Genomic DNA, 22,151 nt, shown 5'->3' on the forward strand with positions numbered 1-22,151 from the left:
AATTAACCAAATATATGTGAATTCGAAAGTAAATATTGTAAAATTAATAACATTTTTTGTCAAACATCTACTTTTCGCTTATTTTCGTTATTGACTATCAAATGTGAGAACTCTTTGTGGCAAATTGACCTTTATAATAGAAAGGACGCACAAATTAACCTACGTGATTCAAATTTAGCAGTTACTTTTCTTTTTCATGGATATATTTATCATAACCTATTTTCGTCATCAATTATAAAAAATCAAAACGTTTTGCCGTGGAAGGGCTTAGTATTTATAAACTATACGCGGAGGTCCTAAAATGGACTTACATAATCTAAATTTAATATACCTACTTTTTTTTTCAAGAACTTCTTATTCTCCATATACATTCATCCTAAAGTACCAAAAATTATTCGTTGTTGGTGAGAATTAGTGCTTATCGCTTTGCTTTTACATTGTAAGGAAGCGTTTTTGCTTCCTTACGGAATACAAGTCCCTCCGCCTAAAACAATTACTCACAGCGAACCACCTGTCAGTCCGAGCGGTCCGTAAACGTCTGATTGAATTAAGTAAACATGAGCAACCTCCTCCAGCAAAATATATACACAACCGCATAAGTGCAAAATAGGTATAAGATCGCTAAAATGAAAAAAAACATGTATGAAATGGCTCCAAGGCATAGAATATGTAACACAGGCACGAGCAAAATAGGTATAAGATCGTTAGAATGAATAAAACTTGTATGAAACGGCTCTTAGGGATAGAACATGTAAAATCATATAACACAGGCACAAGTCGAACTTAGGTATAAAATCATATGAAATATGTAAAATATATAAACACCCGCACAAGTATAAAAATACTTTAAATCGTAGAAGCACACAAGAGAAACGCTTACATATTATGCATTACTATACAAACGCCATTAGGTCATATAAGCACGTAGAAACTCTTATGCTTCACAATGCATAAGCACACACGCTCATGCACACGCATAGACCAAAGAATCACACATAACACTGTGTATTACTGTTAGGCTACAGCAACAAGCAGAAATCTGTATACGTTAAACTGTATAAGCACAGCCTGTAGAAACGCGTACATATCATGCATTACTGTATGAACCCCGTTAGGGTATATAATCAGGTAGAAACCCTTATGCTCTACATACACGATCATGCAAAACGTATAGACGATAGAATCACACATAGCAATGCTTACCAATATACAGATACTCGTACGCGCAAAATGTACAAACACACACACAATATTACACAAAATGCATAAACGCCGTCAGGCCATATAAAACCTTTAACATGTATAGGCACATGCGATCAAAAAAAAAAAGAAGAAATATGAGAAAAAAAGAAGAAAAACAAAAAGCGCATAAAACTATAGAAGCAATGTATAAGCGTATTCTACTTAAATATAAAACCATAGAAACGTTCGCGAAGTATTGTACAGCTAAGATGAGAAGCATAAAGAAAGAAGAAGAGCCATGTTGTTAGTTAGCCGTAAGCTACGTATAAGTACGTTATGCAAGTCGTAACTAAGGCTGCGACAGCTACCAACCTAAATTAAGCATACCACAATAGACATGTAAATGCATACAGCCGACAGGTTGCAATGGAACAAGCGAGCGCGACGTCCGCTATAAAACAGCGACTCATCACACAGAATCTTTCAATTTGGTGCCATAGCTGCCTGAGGTAAGTGCCAGAGGACTATTTGACTCACTGACTCTTATTAATAGTTTGTAGTGACTTACGGATAGAGGATGTGACGGTTAGTATTAATCGCCATCCCTGAACAACAAATAGTACAGTGACTTACGGATAGGGCATGTGACGGTTAGTATTAATCGCCATTCCTGAATAACGAATAATACGATGACTTATGGATAGGGGATGGGACGGTTAGTATTAATCGCCATCCCTGAATGACCAATCAGTCCTCCCTTTCCCTGACCTAAGTTAACCAGAGACAGTGAGGGACAGGCTAGCGCACCAGAGAGCCAAGGCAGCTACGGCACTGGCAACGTTCCTGTTTCTTTTTCTGTAGCGCTCCGCGGTAATCCAAAGGACAAATAACAATAGATAACTCTCTCACCACGTATAAGCCACACCAGAAGTCGGGTCGCCTCCCTGGTTCCTTTTTCCTAGCCAGCCTCTACACAACGCTGTGCCCCGCTTAATATACCATAAAGGGAATTTTAAAGCATCCCACCGAAGGTTCAGAACATTTTGTTCTAAATAAAGATTCTTGCAACGAACCCCGGATTGACTGAGTTCCACCCCGGTTAAGAAGACTCGTTACAACGTTTAAGGGAGACGGCCTAAAAAATAGACCAATGTTTTTTATATAACGAAATGTTTAATGTAACAATCGTTCAAAATAAATCATTATATAATAGGTGATCGTAAAAATAATTCAATCAATACATTTTTCACAACATATGTCGTTGGATTAAAGCATGGCGGTACTTTATAATAAATCAAGCTCGCAACAATTGTACAAAAATTTTTTAAACAGTTTTTAATCATATAAACAGAAGTGAATTAAAAATTGTGCAAATTATAAAGCAAATCCGAAATCCCTTTACATGGTCATATACCCGCAAAAAAAAAAAACAAAAACGAATTCGTGAAAGCATTAAGAGAATACTTTATACGAAGGAAAAGTTCTGTGTAAGAGAGATCTCTGTAGGTTGAATGCAAAATAAGCACAGAACCTGCCATCAGAGTTAATACTGGAAGACTCCGAAAAAGAAAACCACCAACTAGAATGATAACAACAACAACATAACAAGAATAAGTATAACAATAACGGTGACAATCTCAACATCATCACCATTAATCATAACAACTACAATAGAAAACACAGCAACAGTAACAAGATTGAAATTGCAACAAATATAAGAGGGCAATGGGCAATGGTAACAATAATAATAACAGTGTTACCACTAACAGCATTACCAAAAACAACAAAGTAGAAGAACAAGCACATTGATGATGGCATCACAACTGCAGCAGTAACAACAACAACAAAAATCTAAGACTACGGGTACAATGACAATAGCAGTAATAAAAGTGTCACCACTATCAATGCGAGCTTCATAAGGAATAAATGTTACAACAACGGCAACAACAGTAGCAGCAACAAGAACGTTCCCAAACACGACAACAATAATAATGTTAACAGAATGTAATGTTTTGGTACATTAGTATAGGGATATTGTCAGCTGTGTTTACCATTGTCCATAACAAAAACGGACAATGACCTATAAGATAACGGATCACTACTAATCAAACCTCTATTTGTAATTCTCTTTCTTAGTTAGAAATTTTTAATAACTAAAAGAAAAGAATTATAAAAGCGGGAAATGTCTAAAGTCCGTCTGCATAACAAGGATGAGTTTTGCTTCAGGCAATATGCTTATTTATACATATACCATATCATATCATATCATTATTATCATATTATTTAAATCTCGAAAAGTGCTTATTGTAAAATGAATTGTAAAAAATCAAAAAGAATAGGAAAGGAAACAACTTTCCCAAAACAAAAAAAAGTTGAAGTTAAGGTAAAAACCACATTAAAAATTGGCTGCAAAATTAAGCTGAAATTATGTTAAGTTATAAAATATGTAAAAATTCAATTGGAATATAGCACTTAAAGATACATTTAAACCTACATAGTAACTAGTATTAAAAATATATTAAAATATATCCCAAACCTAGTGTCAAAAATAAGAATAAAATATTATTATAATATATTTAGCTACAAAAATAAGTTCTAAGAGTAAATCGGCAAGCACTAGCATCTAAAGGCTATTGGCTTTATTGAAACCTCAACCGCACTTGAGATTTGAATCCACGGCCCTTAAGTTGTTAGTCGAAATGCCTTGCCCACCCAGTCGCACTTTGATTTTAGATTTTGAATTTGAATGTACATTTTATACATATATATATATCTTATATATATATATACATTTTTTTTTCTTTAATATGACTGATCACTCAGGGGATGTCCTGCAGTCGGGGAACACAGTGAGGGACAGAAAGAAATAAAGAAAGATAAAAAAATAGGGAGACGGCCAGTATTATCTAGGAGGTAAGTATTATGCGTTTACTGAACATTCACTACAGCCGTAGCGACACTTTTCTTGCACTTTATGATAAAACTATTAACTTTTATAAGCTTAATTTAGATAATAAAATTCAACCCATACAATTCTCACCGTTTTCTTAACATTTTCATCCTTAATATTTCTGTTGTTGAATGGTTAATTGTTTTAGAAGTTTTATTTTTGAATTTTAAGATGCACCGCTTACATAGCAGTCCTTGTTCTGAAGTTGCTGCTACAACAAGTATACATTGCAAATATTATTTCTTATAATATGCACTTCTTCTCCAATTATAAAATGATTAACGCTGCAATTCATTTCTAAAAATGGCACATAAGACACCACCAAACGGAACATATGCCGGCTGCGATCAAACTGTCTCGTGATATACGCTCACACACGCACTTTGCAAAACTCAATAAATTCTTTAGCTAATTTAATTGGAAACATTGTTTTATAACCGACAACGTTAGCGTCACTGCACAAATGATGCAAAACACTATCATAAATGAAAAGCGGCCTCTCATTCCATTGAAGAAACTTTTGAATAAACCAAAAGGCGTTCGTTCGTTTAATAGGACTTGCAAAAATTCAGTCAAGTCTGAGGAAAAGCATTTAAAAGTTTGCGCTTCTATCCAAACGACCAAAGCAACTTGCTAAGTGCACAGCTTTTTCGCCGCGAAAAAGCAGTGCACATGCAGCAATTACCTGTCCAAGTTCTTGCCGCATCAAGAGGCAGCAACAGCTTTTGGTCGTTCGTTGAGAGTATTGTAATCTGATTTAAATGACCATGATGTAACTCATCAGAGTCGGTTGACAAAGTTTAAGTGATACCTAAAATGTTTACTTCGCATTCCTAGTACCCATGGAGCAATCAACCATTAGCACCTCTTGAAAGATTAAAATGCCCAATGGCTGCATTACTCTTTCGTCTTATAATAAAATTCCTCCGAAACGTTTGTGTATATGTGCATTCGTGTATATATGTTGTTGGCTTTGCAAAGAGCATACCTTTTGCTTAAGCAAAATCCTTCCTTGTTATACGAACGGACTTTGTACTTTTCTTTCTCCTTTCATAATAACTCTTTAATTTGAATTGTAATGTATGGAGAATTATGAAAAGGACTTACTGTTAACGAAAATCCGTTGTTATATGAAATATTGCTCTCTTGTGAAGATTAACGGAAACCATCCTAGACCTATATATGCGGACGTTACATATGTACTCATGTAATCTGACTATATTAATATAAAAATGCACCAAAAATGCTTCATTTTGTTCTTTATCTGTTAACGTCCTAAACAACGTTACTATTTTTTTTCTTGAAAATTTACACAAAAAAATTTTTTTTTATTTATTTTGTCAATAAGATTTGAACACGAGGCCTTCGCCAAATCAGGCAAATGTTTTGTCTTTGTGGTATGACCACAATTTTAAGGTTTCATTAATTTGTTATATTTCTGAACCTGCAATAACCGCCACTTTTGTGAGACAATAGCCACCCCATGTAACTTTAAAGATCTTTCTGGGTGTAAATATTCTTACACTTCTCCACGAAGTCTTATACCCTGTTTTACTTTCACGGTACTGGATGACGTACCGCCGATGCACCTCATGCGCTCTTGGAAATTGCTGTGGCGCTTCCATTTCTCATCGCTTAAGTTTGTTATTACTTCTTATTCTCGAATTGTCCTTTCATCTATGTTCTGAAAGGTAATGGCATTGTGAAAATTTTGCGACGATTGTCTTTGGCAATTTTCTGATAACATTATACTATTTTGATCAGGTGATGATAACTTATTTATAGCAGGAACTTCGAAAACGCGTCCACCATATGGCCGTTGTATTTATATATATACTGGTTGTATTTAGTGGATCTAAGTGCAACGTATGTATAGAATTTAGAAAGTTTTTTTGTTTTTCTGGTTATTTATTGTGCATTATGCATTCCCAATACAATTGCAGAAAAATTAATTTACTTCTTTTTCTATGCGTTGTTGTTGTGCTGCTGTTTCAAGGCATGAAGAATTTTGTAGCCCAAGTGTCTTTAGTTATGTACATTTCCTATAACTTTCCATGTATTCATAAACCCCCTCTTTTATATAGCTCTCATGTAACTCTATTTTTAAGATTTATTTGATAGCTTTTATGTATTCTTCTTCTTCTTGACCGTTTGCAGTTATGAAAATTATTACTAAGTATATTGTCAGAATAGCGGCTTAGCGTCAACGTGTTATATTCCCTGCTCTGATCCTTTTCATATTCTATTCGGTAAACGCATGCAGGCTGTTCTTCTTTGCTATTACATATTTGAATGCACTACAATCTGCGATTAACTTAAAATCGACATCCAACAAATAATATCTACATTTGTCTACTGCATAACACATTGTTTCAGCTTTCAACATACAACTGCGGAAGCGTTCCTCTTGAGCAAATAGTCTCACTTATTGCATAACGTACATTGGGTATCTAGCACCCACAAAGACTTAAGATTTACCCACCTTTCATTATATCGACTTAAGCTTGTCTGCTGATTTCAGCATTCTAAATACTTTGGACATATATTGTGGACTTTTTTTTTCATCTTAGACAATTTATTGACCCCATTTCAATACGATAGTTCATCATAATATGGTAAAAAGGCGTCATGTTTATTATTTCATTTTGAAAATTGTTCTATTTTTAGTAACTCGATGTAAAAATTAACTCTACTGAATTTGAAACATCTAAAGCTACTTTGTGGATCCCACCCTATAAAAGAATGAATGAATAAACCAAATTGCTCCCCCTTGTTGGAAAAGGGATTTTAAACTGTGTTTTTTACCAGCTGTTGTTATATATTCTTATGGTTTGTTTACTCATGGTGTTACTTCAGGAACATCCTCTAATACAACCAAAGCGTGCTCTAAACAGTCTATGGACGCATGAGTAATTTGCCGCCGATGTTAATCTTTAAATATTTTTCTTTTCATTCAACAATGGGTCCTTCGTAAAATATCTACAGAGATCGCCATGTTGTTAGAGCCTAAAATAATTTTGATTGAATAAATAGTGATTCTTTAGCAGGCGTTGATATTACAGCACGTATATGGGTTTGATGCCTTTGAATAAAATTTTCTTCATTCTTACTGTCTGTTTTCACTGTATGTAGGAATTCCCAAGAAACTCTGGTAAGGGTGTTGAAAGCTAGTTTTAGCGCCGTTGTCTTCATGTCTCTTCTGTAACTAGGGTTGGAGTCAAGAAGTATCAACAGTAACGCATCGCTTTTTGGTTCGATAATACTATGGCTGTTTTAAGAGTGTTGTGTGCTTTCTCCGTATAAAGCCAATTGAAGAGGGATAATAAACAGTTATTTTAAAGTGGGTGATACCAAGAATCTCGTTAAATTTAGAGTAAAATTAGCGTTAAATTTATCTTCCCCTGTCATTTGTAAAGGAGTGCCCAAGCGAGCAATCCAGTTACTTCAAAAAATAAAACCTACATTTTCAGCTGCTATGTTCTCGAGGGAGTAAGCTTCGACACATTCCAAAAGCGGTTGATACGAGTTAAGCAATAGCGATAACCTCTGCTTGGCGGAAGCGGCTCTATAATATCCACGTTGGCATGTTCGAAAGGTTGACTAGCTAGATTGTAGGCTGCAATTGGTGCGTATTTATGCCGAGATATTTTTACTTTTTGGCATAATAAACATGACCTTATCAGTTGTTGCAATCATTGCTGTTCATTTGGCCTTATAAATCTACATCTGGCTAAGTTTTTTTTTGCGCATACCGTTGTGATATGTATTATAAATGGCGTTGAATGCAATTTTGCGAAATCTCGGTGTAAGGTATGATCGTGCTGATGACTCATATTACTTAGGCTATCGAATCGGGTGCATTTTGAATTTAAGTTTAGTATTGCTACTTTTTTTTGTTGTAACTCGCTGTCGCTTTTTTGATCTTCTGACAATTGTCTGTGGTCGACTTCAAGACAAGCGAAATGCGTCGATTCGTGAAAGTGCGTCTGCAACAGGATTTTGTTTTCTAAGTAAATGTCGGACGTCGGTACTAAATTGGCTTAGAAAATCTAAATGATAAATTTGGAGAAGTGATTTTTCTGTTCTTTTTGCAAATGCGAATTGTTATGGTTTGCGTTCCATACTTATACAAGATATTCGAACTTTCAGCATGTGTCGACTGTTGCTAATTTGGCAACTGTTCTGTGATACCAGTACAATCGGATTTGACTTGGGACTTTTTGTCAGTGTCTAGATACTGATATTGTTTGAAATATTGTTTCTTATAATTCGCTGATTTGTAGAGCCAAATTGACTTGGTTAAGTGATATTGCTATGACAACGTGCACTTCTGATGTTTCATTGACTTTCATTACCTTGTCCGCCATTATAGCGATTTTATCGAAAGGCTCGAAGCGTCCGTTTTGGCAAAGTTTATTTAGCCATGTATACTTCAATAGATTGCCGCACATCTCATCGTTTATACCTTCAAGTAATTTTTTAGTACGCTGTTGCTCCGATTTTGAGAATCCTCTTTTTAGCATAGAGTATATTTCTTCAAGTGTATTCATCACTAACCTTTACTAAAACATTGCTCTCCTAACGTTGCCGCGATGGGGCGATCCTGTCTTTTTGTCGGCAGTAATGGCTCTGGCGGTAAACTAAGGCTCGCATTCGGCGTATAACAATGGTATGCCAGAACGGCGGAATTTTAATTACGATTCTTGCAACTTCTCCTTGTTTATGGCTTGGCACTTGAACGCTATAGCCTTGACCCCTGCCAATCATATTCTTTCTTTATTGAATTTGTCGTCGTGATCAATAACATGTGGAGATTATATAATAAACTAGGTATCTATTTTTTGGACTCCACCGCATATCACGGTTCTCCTTAACAATACATCCTTATAATAATAATATAAACATTTTCGTTTAAATTCGTTGAAGTATGTGGCAAAAACAAAATTTAAATTCTTCAACGTGAAATAAACGACGACAAGAAAAAAAACTTCTTCTAAATAAGTACATACTCCTCGACTTTTTTTCGTATATACGCCCTTATATGTATGTTAAGTTAAGATGGACTAAGCAACTATGTATAACATAGCATGTATTTATTTAAAAACACAGAACTCTAGTTTGTAAACGTTTCAGAGAATGTGACGTCATATTAGGAAACTAATAACAATTATTTTGCCAACAAATTAACACTGGTAAATACTATTATTATTGATAACAGAAATGCAAAAAGTCCATGAGATTTGCATAGTTTGATTTTTTAACTATATGTTGAAACATATATATATATTTTTTTTTTTTTTTTGGTATGTTGAATGGAGATGGACTATCTGTTGAAACATAATGTCATTTATTTTTCTTTTACACTATTAGTAAGCTTTCGTCTATTTTCTTTAATACAATTACAATTATAACTTTGTTGTTAAAGTGGATCTTTTCGTAAAAATAAGAAAATAAGCAACAGGGTATTCAACTAAAAATAAAACTCAAAAACGCGCCAAACCAACTTTTTATTCACAAAAGTATTTTTTAAAAATATATTGCATAAGGAAGCATTACTAAGCAAAATATTTTTGCATGATAAACCAGAAAGAATGCTTTATGCATTCGGTTTAAAGTAGTCCTATCTTCTATCTTGTTCCTGTTCTTCACATCAATGCAATAAGTATTTCTTTATTTATTCGCATTAATATTAATAGATGGTGTCTTAACGAGTCACGTTAGTTTAAATACATACCGTATGGGCAAGGCATAAGTTAGGAGTTTCACAATATTAAATAGTTCATAATTAAATTAACATTGACTAAGATTTTGTGAAGAAAGTGTTTAGAAAGACGAGCGGGAACACGGAAGTTTAATAAAACCAACGGATAAACATGGCTATTGATTAATTTTACCACGAAGAAAATGTGTAGGATAAACTTGCGTGTCTGAAGTAACAGAAAAGCTACAAGTAATATCGTTTTCACAAAGTGGCATTGAAATTAGCGTATCCCAATTTAAATTCCGGAAAGCAAAAATAAATGATTTCGGAGCAGATTTGCTTGCTTCAGCATGGCAACGATAAGACAAAAAATCTACAGATATATATTCCAGTACTGGGGTAAGCGTGTATAGTCTTTTTGTAAAGTATGGGTCATAAAGCTCAGCTTAGATTTATTTACAGACAAAATATGCAAGTTGAAACGAAGTGTATTACCAAATCAAACACCTATATCGAAAAACGAGTTAATATTAGTGTGAATCAGGTACTAACTTGCAAATGAATTCTTGTTAAAAGTTGACGTTTTTCGGATTTTGATAAATTGAATGCCACGAAGTTACAAAACGATAAAAAAAAATTTTAATGGACCGACATATGACGAAAGTTTCAATCAACTTAGAAAATAATAACACATCGGCAGGTATAACCGGAAGTCCTCTTGGGTATTATGTACGACCGCGCAAATTTAATCTACCCTCTACCGCAAGTGGTGTAAGATGTAAGTAGATATAAATCGTTTCGCGTTTAACCACCATTCGCAAAACATAAAAAAGTGCACACAATCAGCTATAACTACAGATACAAAAAAAAAAAAGTTTTTCAGGAAAGCAAACACTTTGTATTGCAAATTTATAATATACATTTTTCAAGCCAATTGCAAAGAATATTGTGTGCGTTTTGGTGGATTATTTTCCTTTTTCAAGTTAAGGGATAAATTCCCAAGAAAATTACAAAAGACAAAATAAATACGAAAGCATCCTATAACATCCTATGCTACATCAATGGCAACTGATACACATATATTTTGGGCAGGATTCAGTTAGTAGATTTTTATTTCCTGGATTTTTATTTCGTGGAAGCTGCATTAGATGAGGACAAAATGAAGGTGTCAAAGTTAGTAAAAGGTGTTGAAAAATAGGTGTATGTAATTTGTGAAACTAACCTCGTTCTGTTAAGTGATAATTCAATTTTTGTTTTCAATTAAGTGCTTAATAATTTAAATAAGTCTGTACAAGACGTACATAGACGTTTCACGAAGGTTTTCAATAATGATTTAGTTTTATAAACAATGTGTTCGATGGGTGCTTGATGAAGATTCATAAATGTTTTGTGCGTAGAATACGCACTTGGATGTTTTTAAGGGAACAATTGAAAACCTGTTAACAAGGTATTCTAAATATAGCTGATTATTTAAATCACATTATTACTACTTGTTGCAATTTGGGGGATCACGTCGAAACGGCTGAATTAGAACTAACGAAGGTTGATTTAGCCAAATTGCTGCTCAATGGTGGGAAACGTAAATTTTGAAGTATCCTATTTGGCGCCCAACATTGGGCACAACAGTTTGAGTGTGTATACTGACAGGATTTCTCTTGTCTTAGTAGCTGTTGCTAAAGTTACATCGTTCGTAGGAATGTTTAATTATTATTCAAGATTTGTTGCTAACGCTGCAAATAAAATAGCTGCTCTCTGTAAGCTATGCAGAAATATTGAAGTGGTCAAATATATGTCGAAGTGATTTTGAATCGCTAAAGAGTTTAGTTCGGATAAAGTAGCGGTTCATTTTAATTCTAGTGAACTGATTGTGTTGTCAACGATGCCGTTGCAATTTTATCTTATGTGCGTGCTGGTGAATCTCGCTGGTGAAGTTCGTATCTTTTTTTAAAGGTACTTTAAAGAAACCGAAGAATATTGTAGCACCATGCTAATGACAGCTTTAACAATTATGTTTAGTGAAACATAATTAAATCAATATTTGGTAGGGATTGACTTTACTTTATAATTAGATTACAAACCACTTGGTTTAAATATGCTATGAATTATGTTAAGGGTGCAGGAAACTCTGAAAACCATTTACCTCATTTTGTCCAAAGCAGTATAATCGAAGATAACGATGGTAATTGTTTGATTGAACGATTGAAATTAAATTTCAAATTAAAATACATTTATAGAAAAGTAGGTAAGAAAAAGAAAATTTTGATAACGATAAGCGATACTAGATGATTCAAGTAATCAAGATTCTTCAGAACCAAGCGCCTCAATATTTAAGGAGAAAGGAATCTTCCTTCAGAAGGCACATCTAGTACGTCACGTCGGAATTACACAAACTAATTTTGTATTTCATATTTTTTATGTAAATTTTATAAATAAAAGCAAGCGAATAATTGAATTCCAAACTTGTAATACTATGTAATATAATTTTTTTGAACCAATATACAATAACTCAGTAGTTTCAGAGCAGGGTGAACGCTATATAATAGTTTGTAAATTTGAATTATGCTTATTTACACAACACAAGTTACATTTCTATGTGTGGATTTTGCGAAACTGGTATTGTTTTATAAATATTACCTAACTTGGAGTGAGAGTTGTGGAACGGATCCATTTAAATGTGATGCTCTGTAGCCAAAGGATATACCGGTGTAATTAACGTGTTTGTTTATTAAAAGTAGTAAAAAAGTAAGCGAAATACATGGTTAAATAACGATAATTACAGTAACTTGAGATTACATGACATGACAGATCAATGATTGAACTAAACGAACACAGTAGCATAACGAACCATCATTCTAATTTAATTCATTCCAACATATACACTTTATATATTTAAGCTTACTAATTAGTTAAGAACCGTCATCAAAATTAAAAAAAAATTAAAATAAATCACTTTTGATTTAATCACCAATCGCAAAACTTCGTAATAAGGTTTATTGGCACTATCACCCCGCACGTTGCAGGTAATCAAATGTTTTTGTTATCTGGTTATTGATCATATATTGGCAGCGCCATTAGTTCATAATGTTAACGAAGACATTTTGCAATCTACGTTGAGAGCGTATTTGTGAAGGTAATCTAATCCTAAGGAAACGCTTATATTCACGACTTGTATTTCATGGTTTATTATTTGTTGTTTATCTATATTACATTCAAATTTTATGCCGTCAAATTTATAGTTTCATTCAGTTTCTCTACATATTGGAACATTGAATAAATTCTTAATATTTTTCGAAAGTGGCCGTAATTAATATTATAGGACTTTTGCATTTGAATATACTATCTTGAAGCTTTACGCAATAGCACAAGTTATCTCAGGAAGTTTACAGGCCACAATTTTTGGGATGTTTGAGCAGCTCGAGCTGTGTGTCGAATGTCGTAACTTCTACTGTTTAGTTTGAAGGATACCATTCCTGAATCTTTACGGTTGATGAAAAATGCATGCAGCCTAGGTGAACCAATAATGTCGCCAATGAAGACGAATATCCGTAGGGATTCCATTTGAAAGTTTGCCTAGGTGTATCATGGTTTCTTCCAACCAAATGAAACCGTCTCTAGGGAACATTGTCAACAACAACTAATTAAATTAACGGTTCTAGAAGCGAAGTTAGGCTCTTAAGCGGAACTGAAGTTAATCAGGTGAAATCTCTTCGATTTCTTTGTAGAATTTTGAAAGTCATCCTGAGTTTTCCTGGGCATTATGATAAAGCCGTCAAAGATTATCAATCTGTATGCAATACCATTATACTTGTGACTAAAAATCAGCCAGGTTTGTCTCCAAGAAAAGCTTCGACTGTGTACAAAGCTATAGTGAGGCTCAAAATTGAATTCTTACATTCTACATCTTCAAATTTTCCAAAATATCTTGAGAAAGCTATACAAACATTTGAAAATAGAATGTTAAAACGTTGTACTGGACTGACCCCCTCAACTCCTCAACATATCCTCAATGCCATTTCTGGTGAAAGGCCCGTTTCCGAAAGAGCTCTCTTTTGTACTGCTAAGTAGTTAACTAAGGTCAAGATAATGAATTTTTTCTTTCCGCAGAAAGTTATGTCTCTCAGCTACAGCTACTAGTTGTCTCTTGAAGCTACACATTTTATCAAAAACTCCATCATATTTTTGACAAGATAAATTCAATCTCTCTCTGAATTTTTGTTCCCAATAAATGTAGAGCCATCATGAACATCTTTGAATTGACTTAAGCTATCATGGTTTTTATACCCACCATTCTAAGATGGAGGTATACTTATTCTGTGTTTTTACCAAAAAGAAGCTTCAAAGACCCTCTAAAGTATATGTATTCTTGATCAACGTGAAATTCTAACTTGATTTAGCCATGCCCATCCGTCTGTGTGTCTGTGTGTTGTTGGCACTCTCCTGGTCGCAAAAATGAAGATATCGACTTTAAATTTGGTAGAAACATTGGAAGATTCTGCACACATTGATATTGAAAATGGGCTAAATTGGTCAGAGCGGAAGCGTGCAGTGAAGCGAAAACTGAACGCAAATCCGTTTTTTTAACAAAAATTTTTAGCTGTTTGTTCTTCGGAAATTATAAAAGTTAGAAGACTGAAATTTTCCACATGTACTTTACGAAGCACTCTCCTCCTTACGTTCAAAAATGGAAAGCATCTGCCGTGCCCACATAAAGTTACAAGTGATTAAATTCTGTTCTTTTCACTTTTTTGAGGTTTTATGCTTATTTATCATAAGGCAAACAAGACCAAATGCTTACAATCATTTTGTACACTCCTTAAATGAAGATACATAATCTGCTTAAGAATGGGTTAATTTTAAAATGAATATGACAGACACCGTGATTACTTTTTTTTAATAATACAAGCAACATGGTTATCAAATAAAAGAACCTAGAGAGTAGAATGCGAAAAACATAGTGGTGGGTACGCGAGATTTGGTCCCCGCCGAATAAAACTTTCTTACTTGTTTCTTTCGTGTTTTATATGCATTATTTGTTAGTAATTAATGCTGTTTACTATCTGAACATATAAGCCACAAATTCGATTGTCTTGGTCCATCTTAACTCAACATCCAAAACAAAAAACAGAAAAAGTCAATGAATGTTATTATTGATTTTTTTTATTTTTTTTGGCTCTACTCCTTTAGCAAATGATGCTTTTTTGCTTTAGTATATTGGTTTTTTATCCTCCAATTGTTGTTCAGACTGTCATGTTAGTGTCTCAAACAAGACGCTTTCTAATCTTGATATGTTTGACAGTATTGCTCTTTTGGTCAACTTTAATCGATTTTTTATAATTACTTCCCTTCAATATTGTCGTTGATTTTTCTGAGGCTTTATCCTTACTCATTTTAGGTCTTCTACGTTGAATATCTTGAGTATCACAGAGCTCTTACTTAAGCGTTATTTGAAGGAATTCAAGCATATTGTATTAGTTCGAGTTAGTTGGGTGTTAACCTCAAATAAAATTAGACAGATTGCCTAATTCGCTTGCTTTGCTTGTCAATTCACAGAGCTTAAACTACAATAACTTTTTGCTGACACTATAAAAATGATTTATTTTGTGTGTATTCATTTTATAAAACAGGTGGACAAGCCATTTTAAGTTTTGGAAAGAGAAAAATAATGCAAAATGTTTCCTTTTCTCTACTCTCTGGAGATATTCGGGAAAATTTTTAGTTAATTCAATCCGTTATTTTTAAAATTCATGAAGTAAAAGTATATATGTATATATATATAACCTATATATATATAGCACGTGTGGCTCGCGTCTAATCCTAAACTTCATCTAGAATTATCCACGCTAAATGCTTGTTTGTAACCTTTTTATGTAACCTTATCGTCATAAAAAAAAAAGGCCGACAGACGTACTTGCCTGAGTCAAGTGGAAATTTTATGACAATCAATAATGTACTTACTAAATACCTATCGTATGATCAAATAAATGGTAAAAGCAAATAAGGTGAAAATGATTTTTCTAAACTAATTTGATGGGGAATTTCAGATATCTAAACCCTAACCAAAATCTTTGAAAATTACGATGTCTTATAATTCAGGAAGTATGGGCGACTTGATTGCATTCAAATTTACATCATAGGAACGTAAATTTAAGGTGAAAGCCTTATTCGCTGGATTTGAAATTTTTCTAAAAGAAATATGCACTGGTCGCAACAGATTGGCAACTTTCCCCATATCGACGAGAAACGCTGAACAAATGCTCGGTTTTGGAAATATAGAAAGGGCCGTGTTTCCTGTACGGATGCTTTGGTCATTGAGAGCGCAGCTTTGATTGTTGGCACACTCTACAACATATTTAACGCCACTCCATTTTGTTCAATTCGATTAAGTTAACTTTAATTCATTTATGGTGCGAACATTAATTAGCAATATCATATTCCTGAAGTACCCACGTGTATCCATTTTCCCAGGGGACTAATTATCACTTCTTTTACATTTAATTCTCGTTCTGGGCACTATTTTTACCGGACTTGGAAATTGTGCGTTTCGATCATGGTACATACGTTTCTGTTGATTACCCGTCCTATAATAAATTGTTTGCTCTCACAAGAGCTGTAAGTTTGACTATCAAAAGACGGCATTGCTAGTTTTCAGTCGAAAATGTAGCGTTTGAATCTTACGTCAAACTTTATACAATGTCACTAATTTACATCTATCATAAAACTAGCTTAGCACCCCATTTAGATGAAAGGCCACAGAATGAGTAACAATTTTTAATCTGCGCATTTGTTGCAAATGTTTCTAAACTAATAATAATTTATAGAATTTAAAAATGTGTGCCAAATTCTACTTTTTTTTCGATTAGTCATGTTAAGAATACTGATAATCAGTTCGAAATAAACTGAAATAATCAAAAGTGTATATACTTTAAAAGTTCATACATATATACTTCGCAATACTCAAAGATTGCTTAAAGACTTAAACCTGTTTCCGGTAATATGCTCTCCTTTGTCTGTGGTGGACGCAAACACAAAAATTTAAGTTTTTATTGCATAACGCTAGAAAGACAGATTTCTACATAAAAAGCAGAGCCAAAGCTCGTTTACATTAACATGCAAAATCTCATATTAAACTTACCTCTGAAGTGACTATAAAACCGCCAGCCAAAGGCGATAAAAAAGATGCAGACATATGAATTGTTTGACAAAACGCCAAGACTTGGCCGGCTAAGTTGGGAGCAATGTCCACAATGTTAGCCATAGCACCAGCATATGATGCAGTTATGTATGTTACTGCAATAAACCATATAATCAATAGCACTACTATGTTGTTAATATAACCAATACTGAAAATTAAAATGCCAGGAATTATTTGTGAAAATGCTGTAAAAAGCTTGCGAATATTTGTTAAGCTCATGACTTCTTTTAGAACCATTTTATCAGCTATGCAGCAAAATACTACCGACGATAAATAAGAACATATGAATGGCATGCCAGAGAGAAAACCATTTGCTTGAAAAGGAAATTTTAAGATATTTGTCATGAAACTTGGACCATAGAAAATAAAAACGTAATGGATCCATATGCGCCCAAATGTCGTTATGCTAATAGCCCAGACCGGCAGCGATGTAAATATACATTTCCATGGCACTTTCATACCCACAGACTCTTTAACTTCGACACCAATATTCATTTCGATATATTCGAGCTCTTCATCCGTAATGCGCGGGTGTTCATGTGGTGTATTGTATGCCAGCATATACCACAAAAAACACCAGAGCATTCCTAGGGAGCCAGTCGTAAAAAAAGCATAGCGCCAACTGAAATTATCGATTATGAATCCACAAATCACGTACGTCAGCCCTATGCCAATGCTAAATCCTTGGAAACTCGACATGAACCGGGAACGCTCGGACAGGGGTATCCAATAACCGACTACTGCGTACATAGCAGGCCATGTCAAGCCCGAAGCAAATCCTTGTATACACCGTATTGCTATAACGACGCTATAATGTAAGTCGGCCGCAAATGGAATGCATAAACTTCCGAATGCAGTGGCAAACTGGGACCATCCAAAAACGTGTTTTGTACCAAAATGCTGAGCTGCAACACCGCCTACAACCTGAGATAGTACATAGCAAACAAAAAAGGAGCCTCCGATCACAGATTTAACAGTTGGCGACCAATCAAATGTATCCTGAAAAAATTCAACATTAATCATCGGTTATTTAAGCGAAAAAACCCGTTGTTAGCTGCACTTTTCAAACATAAGTATACGGGCTTTGACGAACATTCCTTTGTTTTACGTGTTTGCTAACAACGACTTTTCTAGCGAGAGTACAATGGTGGGTAGGAAATAGACTTACCCCACTAGCTAATGCAGATGAGAGCGTAGCGCTTTCATTTGTTTGGAATATTTCAGTTAGCCGCGTTGAATTCTTGGCTGTCATAGCAACTAATGCTATGTTTATATCGTTACGCATCATAAACGAGACCAAAAATCCTGAACATGATAGAAAATATAAAACAAACCGCGCAGGCACTTTGGCTACAAAAAACGAAACCAACAGAAAGTTATGAAACAAATCTATAAGATGTTAATGACATCACTTAATTTAGTTAAGGAAATTCAGCTGTGGCTAAAACACCTTCAGTCGAAGTACCACGTAAAAAAAGAAATAAGGGGCAAACTTTTTAAAATAGATTTACAACAGAACTATGCAAATCATAATAGTTTCATATATTTCTTATTTTTAATTCAAATAATAAAATACTTTAGACAAGGTTAGCAATAATCGAGAATACTCCCTGATTTACAAGTTTGATTTTCCTTTGTTCTCAAGGAGCATTCCTCTCTCTCAAATGCCCAACAATTGCTGTCGTTTTTTAGTCTGGTAAACACCCAAATGCTTTTCTATATTCATTATGAAGCAACTAATGTTATAAGTGTCATATCTCTCATATAACAAACACTAATCTGCTACGGAGCGAATAAATTTTACTGCCCGTTCTGATAAATTTTTTTTACTACATATGCTCTGCGAATGGCTGTAGAACCATGCAAAGTATAATCAACTTCCTTGTCCGAAGCTGTATCAACTTGTAGCTACTGCCACAGCGTTTATAGACCGCTGATGTCCGCCTTCTCTTCATACTTTGAAAATATTTTTATGGAAACATGGTCATATTTTTGCAATTCTTCTCGACTTGAGAAGATGCAGTTTATTAAATTTGTTCATTTTCTCACTAAATTAAACTTTGCGTGCACATACAAAAGTTTAACATCGTTCGTTTACTATAATCACATAAATTGACTTTGATTGAACGAACTGAATAAATAAAATGTATTTAAGAGTGGATGATAAAAGTCCGTCTGCTGCAAATACGCGGCTTTGTTGACATTCGTGCACACGACATGTCTCATGAAGATCTACAAAGCTTTTAGACCAAAATTTTAAATGATTTGTTATGGTAAATTTCGACGCCACAAAATCATGTGGCCGCTGAGAAACTATGAAATTGATTAGCCTAACGTTAATTTGCATAGCTATAACGAGTTTGGCCGTTGTACAGGAATTATCAGTGCAATGTCTACTGATCCTCTTGTAAAGCAGTAAGACAACCTATTTTTTCAAATCAGTTACAATTAAGCATTAATCCGATAACATCAAATTTATGTCAAAACGAGTAACCTAAAAGTATGAAATTTCGACCTATATTTTCTATTAACTTGCTAAACCACTGAGTTTAAAGTTCGTAGCGTGCCGTGCAATTGCTCAAAAAGACTTGATTATCCAATCCTTCTGTTTGGAGAGTCATCCTAAGTGAAAAACAACAAAGTTTAGCTTTTGAAATAAGCAAACCCTATGCCGTCTTTTGATTTACTTAACCGAATCTATCTTTTTTTGTTTCCTCATAAAGATGTATAGCCGATGTTGTTTATAATCACAAAATGTTTATCTTATATCTAATTTCAATTTCAAAGCCTACCGTTAAATTTGTGAAAAAGATTGGATTGTTGGATTTCTTCCGAAAAGCCTTCCTGAGTTACCAAATATTTTACATCGGTCGATCGGCTTTTTGCTGAATCATTCGCATTAGACATTTTTGGTTAATTCAATCGAATACGCAACTATCTTTGGCGAAGATTGATTAATGTATTTTTTTAACTTTTTTCTTTGCTACTGAAATATACTTGCATTGGCCTTTGTATTACGTCTTGATAGGCTCATTTTACAAATATCTGCAAATAAAAATCAAACAAAAGCTGTTATAACATGTAAATTTTAGAATGGGAAAAGGAGATTGAGATTTATTATGTTCACATTAGTATTATTAATTCATATTAGTATTATTTGTTTTGAGCCTTAGCCCACACATTGACTTTCTGTTGCATTTTCTAATTTATAAATTTTGGATTAATATCTGTTGACTTGTAAACTATATTTAGCAGCGAATATAATCCTCTATATATCAAACTACTTCGTTTTTCGTCGTTTCCTATGAAATAATTTTCAGTTCGTTTTGCTTACTTTTCATCTTATTCAATGTTGATTTTTGAAAGCTCATACGTTCAAGAAAAGAAAATAAAAATCAACCTTCAACAGATTATGGTTCAAGGAGCTAATTCGTGGTAGAAGAATTGAGTAGTGTAATTTCAATTGTGAGTGAAGTGAAGTGTTGCGAGGTGAAATTCATCAGAATTTCGAATGCGGAATAAGTTAATAAAGGTTCTGCTGAGAATTACTTCGACGCAAGTTTCAAGGTAAGAGTTACAAAAATACATATCGTGCAGAAAGCAAAAGCAACGAATATCTGCATAGCACAAGTATCAACAACAAAAGTGCAAATCAACGTTCAAATATGAGACGTGGTCTGGAGGGTGACTTTGCGGCACAATGAGTGAAGCGGCGGTGAAAGGAAAGGGTTAGCAGAATATCAATTACTTTAAAAATAGTTTGCAGCAAAAAACGAGAACGTTGTATCGTCAGTTAGTAGCTGTGGCGACAGCGGTGCGTCATCTAACGAGAGAAGAGAACGAAGAATATGAAGAGACAATTGTCGTTACAGGACATCAGAAAACGGTTATCAAGGGGAAAATTAGAGCAGTCATCATGGCGGAGCTATTTTGGGTGTAATGAAGGTCAATGATTTTCTTTTGTTTAAGGTGACAGCTGAACGGCATACAGGGAAAAAAATTGAATATTTCAAAACGGTACGGAGTTTGTCAACAAACTGTTTCATGGTTACTTGGAGCAAAGTAGAATTTCGCTGTAGTTCACAGTAATATATACGCCACGCCAATGGTGTATCAAAACCTTTCAATCGCATGCTAATTGCGATGACAGGGTAGATGCTGCTTATTGTTTGCATAGATCACATACCCAGCCAAGGAAATCATTTATATCAAGGAGTTGCAGAATAATTTCCTTGGCTTTTCATGAAACAGTTGCGATAACCGGAACAATGTAAATGCGGTAAGCCTTCTAAAAAAAACCAATCTACCAATGCGCGAGGCAAGCATATTTATTTAAACGAGCTGAGATTCGTCTAAGATACTACGGAGTTTGGAACATGGTTGCTGAAATTTCTTAGAAAAACCCCTACAAGCGTACTTCATGATAAGTTTATGAATTTGTGTTAGGCTAGTTATATTATCATATTAATAAGTTCCTTCAGAGGGAGTGTTGACTTGTACAACGAACATAATTGTTTACACGCCATATTATTTCTTTTCTGTTTTTCACTTGAAGACCCTTTTTAATTGTTTTCTTCGTTGAAACATTTATATTTAATAGAAGAAAAAATAAAGCTACATCCAAGAATATCCAAAAATGGATTTCGAATAAGACTTCTACTTTGTTTAGAACATTCGCACTGCATTTCGAAACTTATTTCATGCAACATAGTATTGAACATGCGGTATTCTAAGAAATCTTAAATATTTCATATCAGTACTATACATACATATATACATGTATGACCCACACTCAGTGCAACATAACCAGAAAATAAAATATATGTGCATATATTAAATAATAAACCGTAAACGTAAGATAATTAAGACCTTAAAGAACTCATATCTCATCAGATATAATGTCATAATGTTGATGATGATAGAAATTGTCGCAAAAACATCTTATAGAGGTAAGTCGATTGCAAAATATTGTTAAATATCTAAAGAAAAGATCACTGCCTTGCGAAAGAGAGGCAAGGTCTGGCTTAATGTCAATGATAGTTTTTTTTTTTTTATTTCCAAACGATATATTTGGCAAATTCACTTACGGTTGTGAATATAGAAGTATCTGAGGTGTGCCTATCACA

At 34.1% G+C, this 22,151-nt stretch overlaps 1 protein-coding gene across 14 annotated transcripts in view; it reads right to left on the reverse strand.

Moving 5' to 3' along the window:
• Positions 1–22,151, reverse strand: part of LOC119643724 (vesicular glutamate transporter 1) — a 41,523-nt gene that overhangs the window by 18,213 nt on the left and 1,159 nt on the right. For 7 of the 14 annotated variants that reach the window (XM_038043155.1, XM_038043165.1, XM_038043168.1 and 4 more), the window contains exons 2-4: positions 19,818–20,070; positions 18,194–18,375; positions 16,966–18,024 (exon numbers count right to left, since the gene is read on the reverse strand). In XM_038043155.1, coding sequence (XP_037899083.1) covers positions 16,966–18,024; positions 18,194–18,375; positions 19,818–19,932 — 1,356 coding nt within the window. In that variant the 5' untranslated portion in view covers positions 19,933–20,070. The other 7 variants (XM_038043163.1, XM_038043159.1, XM_038043161.1 and 4 more) reach the window with 7 other exon arrangements.

The sequence above is a fragment of the Glossina fuscipes genome, unplaced genomic scaffold (assembly GCF_014805625.2).
Source record: "Glossina fuscipes isolate IAEA_lab_2018 unplaced genomic scaffold, Yale_Gfus_2 61546, whole genome shotgun sequence".
NCBI classification, from domain to species: domain Eukaryota; kingdom Metazoa; phylum Arthropoda; class Insecta; order Diptera; family Glossinidae; genus Glossina; species Glossina fuscipes.